Here is a 9,652-nt window from a genome sequence, read left to right as displayed (position 1 = left end):
AACATCCCGCCAGCAGCTTGCCGTTAGTGGCTACCCTGGCCGTTTTCCTCTCTCGACCGGCTTCTGAGCCTGCGGTAGAACTCACCAGCCGCAGTTCGCGTTGGACACCGAGGTCCAGATTTCTCTCCCTAAAAGCAGGGCTTTACCGGCCCGTTGCTCCGAGAGCGCCTGCACCCGCTGGAGCCCGACAGCGACCCGGGGCAGAGCCAGCGTTCCCCACTCCGCCGGGCAGACGGCGCCGGGGAGGCCGGGACACACGGGGGCGTTGGGCAGGGACCCAGAGGTCAAAGCTCGGGGAAGCCTCGGGCCAGCTAGCCGCCGCCGGGCAGCGCTGCCGGGCAGGCCGCTGCCCCTGCCTGCCTGCCGCCGGTCCCCCCAGCTCCTGGGGGCAGGTCAGGCGCCCGCAGCGCCCCTTCCCCTTTCCCGTCCCCCGGGCTGGGCCGGCCGCCTTGGGCCGCGGCGAGTCAGTGACAGCCGAGCCGCTGACCCCCGCTGGAGCGAGGGGGCGGACAGGGCCCAACGACTGTCCCATCCCGGGAGCCCCACCCCCCGCCACCCCGCCGGGCGCTCACCGGGCATGGGCCGCCGCCGCCGGATATCCGGTGCCGCTGACAGCTACGTCACATCCGCCGCCTCCGGCCTCCCATCCGCAAGGGCGGCGCTCGCGGGCCGGGCGCGCCGCTCTGCGCCGCCGCCGCGCCTGGCGCCGGAAGGGGCGGGGCGGCGGGGGCGCGGGCCGTGCCGCTCCGCTCGGCTCCGGGCCGCTCCGCGCCGCTCCGCTCCGCGCCGCGCCCCGCCGGGCCCGGGCCCGGGCCCTGCCCCCGCCCCGCAGCGAGCCCCATGGCGCTGGAGCAGGCGCAGGCCGACGGCCCCGCCGCCGCCCCGGCCCCGCCGCCCCTCTGCGAGCCCGGCCCCGCCGCGCCGCCCGGCAGGTAGGTAGGCCCGGCGGGCCGGGGCCGGGGCCTGGGCCTGGGTCGGGGCGAGTGACCGACCGAGCTGTTTGTTTCGCGCAGCGGAAGCGCCCTCTCCGTCCCGGAGAGCCCCAGCGAGGCGGCGCCGGTCGGCCCCGGCGGAGAGGCGGAGCCCGCGGCCGCCCCCGGCCAGGCCCCGGCGCTGCTGGCGGCGGCCGGCGGCGAGGCGGAGGCCGGGCCCGGCGGCGAGGGGGCCGGGCGGTGGAGCGGCGGGGCGGCGGCAGAGGAGCCCGAGCCGGAGGTGACCCCCGCCAGGCCCTCGCAGAACATCGCGGTGCAGGTGGGTGCCCGCCTGCGGGTCGCCGGCGGGCGGGGGACTGTGCCGGGCTGCTGCCGGGGCTGCGGTGGGGAGCGCGGCCGCTGCGCCCCGGGGGTGCTGGGAGCGAGGCCTCTCGGGGGGTGTTTCTGACCCCGGGGTGCAGCGGCAGCAAGGAGCGGGGTCGGTTGCAGCTGGGGGGCGAAGCGCGGCTGTGCCCGCCGCCGAGCAGCCGCTGCCCCACGCCTGACCTCGCGCCTTTTGGTGAAAGGGTGGCTGGAGGGTGGGTTAAGAGTGACCAGTCGGAGTCTGGGGCAGGTCATGCTGCCCTCTCCAGCGTCTCCCCAGGGCTGGTTGGTGATGTGGGTCTGGCTAGTCTCGGCGAAGCTGCAGGGGTAAGGGTCTAACAGCGATCGCCTTCCTTCACAGACTGACTTCAAGACGGCCAATATGGATGCGAACACAGATCAGGACATCGAGAAGAACTTGGTGGGTATCGAAGCCCTGCCCTCAGGTCCAGGCTCTGCCGCTCACGCTCCCGTGCTGCCCTTCCCTGGGCAAAGGAGCTGCTTTTGTTTTTTTCTCATTTAAACACCAGCCTTGGAAGCTCTTAAGCTGTCCCCTTTAAAGGAGGAAGTGCAGCGCTAGCTGCAGCTGCAGGCAGTGCCTCCCTTCATCTTTTCGAGTCTAGGGAGGCTGAGCTTTGGAAGAGAAGCCATTTAACTGTGGTTCTTGACAGTGGCACCTACTGGGCCCCTGTGCCCTGCTGAGCTTTCCTGCCCCTGCCCGCACCGTCTTTAGTGCAGGGGAAGGTTCTCCCTAAATTTCCGTTCTCTGCTGCAGGACAAAATGATGTCGGAGAGGGCTTTGCTGAAGGAGCGTTACCAAGAGGTGTTGGACAAGCAGAGGCAAGTGGAGAATCAGCTGCAGGTACAGCTTAAGCAGCTGCAGCAGCGGAGGGAAGAAGAGATGAAGAACCACCAGGTATTTGGCAAAGTCGTCTTTTCCTTTAACTGCAGCTTCCACGGTTAAGGCGGGCTGCTTTGACCTCCTGTGGAGGGGTGAAGCGGGCCGTGAGCCATGGTGGTTCCCCTTGGATGCTACGCTGTTTTACAGCGCGCAGGACTGGCCTGTGCCCAAACTGGGGTGCTGAGCCGCTCGGCCCCAATTCCTAACGCAGCATCCTGTGCGCACGCCTGCTCCTGCTGGTGATCTTGCAATGTCTCTTCAACAGGCGCGGCTTTTTTTCCGAATGGAAACTGGTATGAAGTGAGGAGGATTAGCCCCCTGTGATTATTTCGATCTCTGTGGGCCATGGCTGATGGATCAGTGGGTTAAATGAGTGATGCACAGCTGGCCCTGTGGTAGCTCGTGTTAAGACAAAAGGAACCCCCTGGCAAGATCTAAAGCAGAGCAGAACTCGCTGCCCCTTAAAATCCTTCTGAAGAGGCAGGAGAACCTGCGCTTTAGACCGTCTTTCTGTCTGTCTGTCTGTCTCCTGGCGCTCTCATAATTACCGCTATATAGCTCATCTGCATCTACTGAAAAGAGAGATTTTGATGACGCATGCAATCTCATGATCTCTCTTCCATTAATCTAAAATAACAACGGATTTGGAAACAAAACCGCTACTCAGGAATTTTGCTCTTCAATTGTGCGATGCTTGTTTTACTCTAGGAGATCCTGAAAGCAATTCAGGATGTTACGATCAAGCGAGAGGAGACAAAGAAGAAGATGGAGAAAGAAAAGAAAGAATTCTTGCAGAAAGAGCAGGATCTGAAAGCTGAAATTGAGAAGCTCTGTGAGAAAGGCAGAAGGTATTAGTATGGAAAAGAAAGTGTTTATTTGGGCGGGGGGGGTATTGCTTAACCCTGATGTACACCTGATTAAGCAAAAGAGGATCGCTTCAAAGATTTTGGAAGCAACAAGCGGTTTTGGTGCGTGGTTTAGGACAGACCCATGTGGTTTTGAATGGATCTACTGCAGACAGAGCACCTTTTCTTTACCGAAGATGTCAAAATGAATTTTTGGGCAGCGGGTTATTGCTTTGCCTTTGTATGTGGGGACAGCGTGAAGCAAGGACGACGTGCAGCTCAGCTCTGCGTGCTGCCGTCTTTCAGAATCCAGAGCCTTTCCGCTGGAGGTGGGACTGCTCTGTTGCAGTGCTAGGGTTAGGGTCTACTCCTTTGGCCTTGCCAAAAGTTGTTCTCCTGAGAATCTCCCGTTCTGGTAGACTGCTTGGCTGTGCCTTCCACCGAACGGTTTGAAAGGCTGACGGCTGCTGTTGGGTGCTGCTGTCGGGCACTGCTGTTGGACGGGCCACGTGCTCTTTGCAAACAACCTCGCTAGGTGCGGGGCGCAGGGTCTGATGCCAGCAAGGTGTGAGTTGTTTGTGAAGGTTCCTTTGGATGGTGAACTTGCACTTTTACGGAGCCCTTCTGTCATGTCGTAGAGGTCTGATTGGTTTTGGTTTTTTTTTTTATTGTGAGGGCTCGGTGATATTTTCAGGTGAAGCTCCTTTAGTCATGGTTCCATGTACTCAGCCCATTTCCCCCTGGGCGGACAGTTGCAGGGCACGTGTTGTCGGAGCGGCACAGCTCCCTGCAGTGGATTCTGGTTCTGTGCCATGGTCTTTGTGCGGTGCCATGATACAGCAAAATTTTTGCTCTGGAGGATGTTAGCTTTCGAACGTTTATGGAACGCTGCACGCCTCAGAGCCTGTTGTTACGGTGGGCACGCAGCTGTGCCAATATGTTGTTTAAACTTGGTACCAGCAGCATCAGCGGCCGGGCGATAACACCTTCCCAGTAGGTGACTCCATCTGTCCTTTTTCTCTGGTGCAGGTTGCTGAAAGAGCAGGAGGAGAAGGAAAACAAGATTGCTTCTCTGATTGCAGAGCAGTCCGATGAAAAGTAAGGCTTTTGTCTATGACCGGATTAATGCTTTTGAATACTCTCTTCCTTCCAGTCATTTTGCCTTGGGGTAGGCTAGAGAGCTGTCTGACAGCGTCGTCCAGTTAAGTGCTCTAAAGGTTCCGTCTTCTCTTCCAGCAGGCTGGTGCCCCCAGCCTTTGTATTAAATCCTCTTTTGAGCCCAGTCACAAGCAGGCTCCTAGATACTTGTGACATAAAGATCCCCTACGATTATAGAGTTTATGCTCAGCGGATTGACTCGGCTTGTAACTGCTACCTCTGACTGAATTTCAGCTTCCCAGAATTAGGGCAGACCTATTTCTCTGTTCCCCGCAGCTGCCCAACCTCTCTGAACTCAGGCACACTAAGGTATTTTAAAGCTGGGCCGAGAAGCTCCCGATCTGGGCGCAGATGCTGCCGTAACACAGGTTGGGCCAGCTTTGAACTCCTCCAGAATCAGAAGGGCTTAGTGCTCTGTGCTGCCTCAGGTTGCTCGCTGGTTCAGGCACGTGCAGCTTTCCCTGGCGTTGGACTGAACGTTGCCGAGGGGCGTGCCCTCTTCCTCATTTTGCCCAACATGTTTGACGCCAGCGCGGCTGGCATCACTGTCTGGAAGCCGTCGGTCTTCCACGGTTGCGCCCTGTCCAGAGCTACAGGGATCGATCGTTTTTGTGGGAGTTGGGCAGCTCTCCTGTTCCCCGCCGCTGCAGCACCTAAGCCTAAGGCTGACTGGTTCTGGTTCTGTCTGCAGGCAGCTCTGGGAGATGGAGCTAGATAAGCTGAAGAACCAGCACAATGAAATCAACAGGAACATCCTTGAGGAGACAGAACGGGCCTGGAAAGCAGAGGTTAGTAGGTGGCTTCTAGCCTGCAAAGCAGTTGTGGAAGAGAGGCTTTCGAAGATCCCAGGTCTTAATGAGTGAGTATGTGAAATTAGGGAGTAGTTGAGGATGAGGCCAAGTCTCCCTCTCCGTGGGACAGGAGAAGGGATGGGCAGCTATTGGCGCAGTAAACCTTAGTTGGCACTGACTGACTCAGCAGGGTGCTTAGTGAAGAGCTCGCAGTCACAGTCTGGCAGCACGAAAGGAGGGAGTACAAAACCTGCCCTTCACGTGGGGCCTCTCTCTGCTAGATCCTCTCCCTGGAGAGCCGCAAGGAGCTGCTGGTGTTGAAACTAGAGGAAGCGGAAAAAGAAGCAGAGCTGCACCTGACCTACCTCAAGTAAGTCCTCGTCGCCTCAGAAACGGTGGCGTAACTCAGGTGTCCCTGTGGGCCCATCTCCTCTTCCTCTCCTTACACTGGAGGTTTGACTGAAATAGTTGAAGGTTTCCTGTGGCTTTCTTATTAATGTGATTCAGTAACACCGCAAAACAAGGGTACGGGGGGGGGCTGTGCTTCCTCCCTGTTACTGTTCATCTGCTGAACGTGTCAGTGTGCTGTAGGCACGGCGTTGACTGTGGCATCCATGCCTCGGTCCGCACTCCGGTAGCGCCACACGCTCTCTTGCAGGGTTCCTCGCCTGAGCGTGAGCCCTGCTGGGGAAGGGGGGTGGCTGCGGGGCGTTAGTTGCTCCCGCTTTGCTGCCAGTGAGAGCGCAGTTGCAAGAGGGCAAGTTTAGTTGCGCTTGCAGGTCTGCGCCGCCCACGCTGGAGACGATGAGGCCAAAGCAGGAGTGGGAGATGAGGCTGAACAGGATACGAATGACCAAGGAAAGCGTCCGAGTAAGTTTCTGCCGGACGGCTCCCGGCCTAGCAGCGGGCGGTTCGCCTTGACGCTGCTTTGCGTGCTTAGTTTCAACCTTCTTGGGGGAGAGGACCGAGACCCGGGAGAAAGGCATGTGCCCACGGTCGGTCTGCCTTTGCGAGCAGCTGCAGAGATTTCTGCCTGCCTCTTCAGGCTCCTGCGTGCGGATAAGCCACATGGGTAGGAAAGCAGTGTGCTGGGTTAATCACAGAGGTGGTTATTCTGCTTCTCCCTACCGTCTTTTTTTCATCCTCTCGACTCCAGTGGCACCAAACAGGTGGGATTTGATAACAGTGTCTGGCTTCCTTCCTCTCTGCTAGGATCAATTCAACGACCACATTCAGATGGTGAGAAATGGAACAAAGCTGAGCAGCCTCCCGCAGATCCCAACCCCAACGCTGCCACCTCCACCCTCGGAAGTGAGTGTCTCTCCAGCCCAACGCGGCCCAGCTTTCGCTGCCGGGAAGTTGCTGTGAGGCCGCGGGGCCAGCCTGCCCGCCGGCCCGTAGCTGGCGCCGCCTGTTCTCTGTTCATTGAGGGAGGCGGCGTGGGATCGTGTTCCCTGGAGTGCCGTGCTTGTCCCCATCTGCCTGGGCTGACCTGCCTTCCCTGGAGAGGAGGAGAAGGGTCTCCCTCCCTCGATGTCAGGAGTGCAGCTGCCAGTGCCTGTGGCTCAGCCCGCCTCCTGCCCGGTGCCGGAGGAAGGCCCTCGTCTCTGTTTCAGGTGGGCTTACTCTAACCAGCCTTTTCTTCTCCCCCCGTTTTTCTTTCTCAGACAGATTTCATGCTGACGGCATTCCAGCCCAACCCATCCCTTACTCCCAGGCTCCCGTTTCCCATCGGACCGGTTCCCGTTCCCATGGTCATGCCAAGCGCCGATCCCCGGGCACTCTCCTTTCCTCTCCTGAATCCTGCTATCTCCAGGCCCAACCAGCCTTCCCCGCCGCTGCCTGCTTCCCAGGGAAGAAACAGCCCGGTGGTGGCATCGCTTATTGGCACGCACAGCCCTCACATGCCTCCCGCTGCCTCCATCCCTCCTCCGCCAGGCCTGGGCGGAGTTAACGTCACTCCAGAGTTTCACAGGCTGCAGCCGGCCGATAAGCTGGAAAAGCTGCTGGAGAAGTTGTTGACTCGGTTTCCACAGTGCAACAAGTAAGGGTCTCGCGCCGTCCTTCCTGAAGAGCGAGGACTTGCCTGTGGGATGGGCATCCCGGGGGGCTGGCTCGCCTGGAGCTGTGTCACGGGGCCTTTGACGGAGGGTCCCCCTTCGCGGGGGCCGCTCGGCTTGCCAGCGGTGGCTGGGAGCTCTTAGCAGGCCCCCGTCCACGCAGGGCCCAGCTCACCAACATACTGCAGCAGATCAAGAGTGCTCGGAGGACCATGGCGGGTCTGACTATGGAGGAGCTGACCCAGCTGGTGGCGGCCAAGCTGGCAGAGCAGCAGGAGCGGGCGGCAGCCGGGGCACAGGTGGGAGAGCGGCGGGGGGCCAGCGGGGGGCCGGCGGGGGCCTGCTCCCCGTGGGCGGAGCCGCGTAGGGCCCGCTGCCGGGGGCGCGTGGAGCTTGGGCGCAGGCTGCACATCGGGCGTGTCCCCTGGGTTCACTGACCGAACTCTTGGGAGCGGCCTTCCCCAAGGCAGCCTGGGGCGGTGCGGCTATCCTTTCCTTCTGAGCTTTGCTGACGTGCCTCGTTTGCCTTGCTGCAGCCTCTCGGTCGAATCAGGGCCCCCATGTTCTCTGCTCCGCTGCCTCAGATCAGCACGCCCATGTTCCTGCCCCCGGCCCAGGTGGCTTACCCTGGTGCAGCATCGCACGTAAGACTTTCTGCCTTTTCTAGAGTGCTTTGCCGTCCCCCGGGAAAGCCAGCCGCAGAGAGAGCCTGTTGAGAAATGGCCAAAAGGATGAGCCAGTGAAGTTGGGACTCTCTCCTCACGTGGCTCCTCGGGCTGGTGAGGTAGAAGGGAAGGGTTAGGGGCGCAGGTGCGTCGTGCTCCGCAGCGGGGGAGCGGGGAGCGGCCGCAAGAGAGGTGTGCGAGGCTCTAACGTCGCGTGACGGGGGTGGGCAGAGGGGGTCACTGGGCAAGCTGCGGCCCCTGGCGGGCCGAGCGGCTGGAACGCCTGATACGAGCCGGGGTGACTGACTTCGGTGCCCGTCTCCTCCTGTTCCCTTGCTGCTCGTCCCAGACCCCGGCTGCCTGTAAGCTGTGTCTAATGTGCCAGAAGCTCGTGCAGCCCGGTGACCTTCACCCCATGGCCTGCTCGCACGTGCTGCACAAGGAGGTGAGTGTGCTTCCCTGCTGCATGCGGGTTCCTCGTAAGGGTTTCCGGTGCCCGTGCCCTGCCAGGCCCTGGGCGTGTGTAGCACGGGGGGATGGAGAGAGCTGCTGGGTTGAAAAAAGAAACAGTCCCCTAAAATGAGCGCCCTTGCCAGTGCTGTTCTGGAAAACGAATGCCACGCGATGTTCGCAGCGCCTCAGAGTTGTGCCAGTGGCTCTTGACTAATTCTCTCTCTTCCAGTGCATCAAGTTCTGGGCACAGACCAACACAAATGACACTTGCCCCTTTTGTCCAAGCCTCAAATGACGGCTACTCGAACAAAGCGGTCCCACGCCAGGAGTTGCTGTGAATAGAGAGGATCAGTTCGAAGATTTCTACAGTTCTATATTTATACGACCATGTATACACATGTACATTTTTATTATATAGGTAATGTGTGTATAGAAAGTCTGTATACATACAAATTCATAAATAAAGTGTGTATATTATGCAGTGATTTGCTGCTGCTCCTTATTTCTTATTTTGCGGCCTTGCTGGCTTCCTCGCGAAGCGCGCAAGCGACAGCTGCTGGCCGGGATGCCGGTGGCTGCTGTGACTCTTCCCCCAGCAGCTCCTCCTGCGGGACCGGTGCTCCCAGCGGCTCGCCGTGAGCCGTGCTCTGTGCCCTGGCGGGCCGGTCCCCTGCCGCGCCGTTCCCCCATTAGCAATGTTTGCAGATGAAGAGCATTTTTGGTGGTTTTGTTTTTTTTTTAATGTAATAATAATTTACCGCGTTAACATTCATTGTTCTGACACAGACAATAGGTTACAGAGTACTGGAGGCTACGGCGACAGCCAGCGGGAACCGTCCCCATCCCTGCTCCATCAGGGCAGAGTTCCGCACGTACCTTTACCCGGTGTTCCCTGCCGTCACCCCGGGCCCGGGGCAGTGAACGCAGCTGGCTGCGTCGCAGCTTGGGATAACCAGCCTGTTGTGGTTCCTAGTTTCCCCTCTCCCGTGCCTTCTCCTTGAGGATGGGCCACCGCGCCAATGGATTTCGGTGGGGTTACGAGGCGCTCGGCGCCACTTGAAATCTTGCAGAATTCCTCCCCGCCGCGTACTTGCGGTCTCTGGCACAAATTCAACACTGCTGGAGGCAGGGGTGCAGCACGCCTGAATTTGGCCGCAGCCTGAGCCTTTCTACGCGCAGGCTTGCCAGCGCGTTTTAAGGCAGCGGTCCGCAACAGAGTCTCCGGCGTTTAGTCAGCGAAATCTTGGTGTTTAAAAGGAAGCGCTTTCCTGTCCGGGTCAGAGGCCAAGACGTCAGGAAATTCAGCCTGGCCCACTGCCCGCAGGCTGAAGGGTGCCTGCCCCGGGGGAGGGAGAAGGTGAGCCTGCGGCGGCCCGGGCAAGCTGCCGCCAGCGGGGAGAAGGGGAGCGTCATCCTCAGGTACCGGAACGTCCTCCCCGGCTGTACGAACACGATGATGACACAAGTGCCTGGCCGGGGGTTGC

The 9,652-nt window shown here is 59.9% G+C and overlaps 1 protein-coding gene across 1 annotated transcript; it reads left to right on the top strand.

Moving 5' to 3' along the window:
* Positions 1 to 840: 840 nt before the first annotated feature.
* LOC309416367 (RING finger protein 214-like) lies at positions 841 to 8,653 on the top strand (the record flags this gene model as incomplete). Its single annotated transcript, XM_082015926.1, has 15 exons — positions 841 to 932; positions 1,014 to 1,251; positions 1,657 to 1,716; positions 2,071 to 2,211; positions 2,905 to 3,044; positions 4,071 to 4,139; positions 4,891 to 4,987; positions 5,272 to 5,360; positions 5,770 to 5,860; positions 6,203 to 6,301; positions 6,658 to 7,034; positions 7,214 to 7,349; positions 7,587 to 7,694; positions 8,065 to 8,160; positions 8,398 to 8,653. 15 exons carry the CDS (start codon positions 841 to 843, stop codon positions 8,461 to 8,463), a joined length of 1,899 nt encoding a protein of 632 aa, XP_081872052.1. The 3' UTR covers positions 8,464 to 8,653.
* Between the last annotated feature and the right edge of the window lie 999 nt (positions 8,654 to 9,652).

The sequence above is a fragment of the Phaethon aethereus genome, assembly GCF_964289735.1.
Source record: "Phaethon aethereus genome assembly, contig: HAP1_SCAFFOLD_360, whole genome shotgun sequence".
NCBI classification, from domain to species: domain Eukaryota; kingdom Metazoa; phylum Chordata; class Aves; order Phaethontiformes; family Phaethontidae; genus Phaethon; species Phaethon aethereus.
This window is presented reverse-complemented; position numbering and strand designations above follow the sequence as displayed.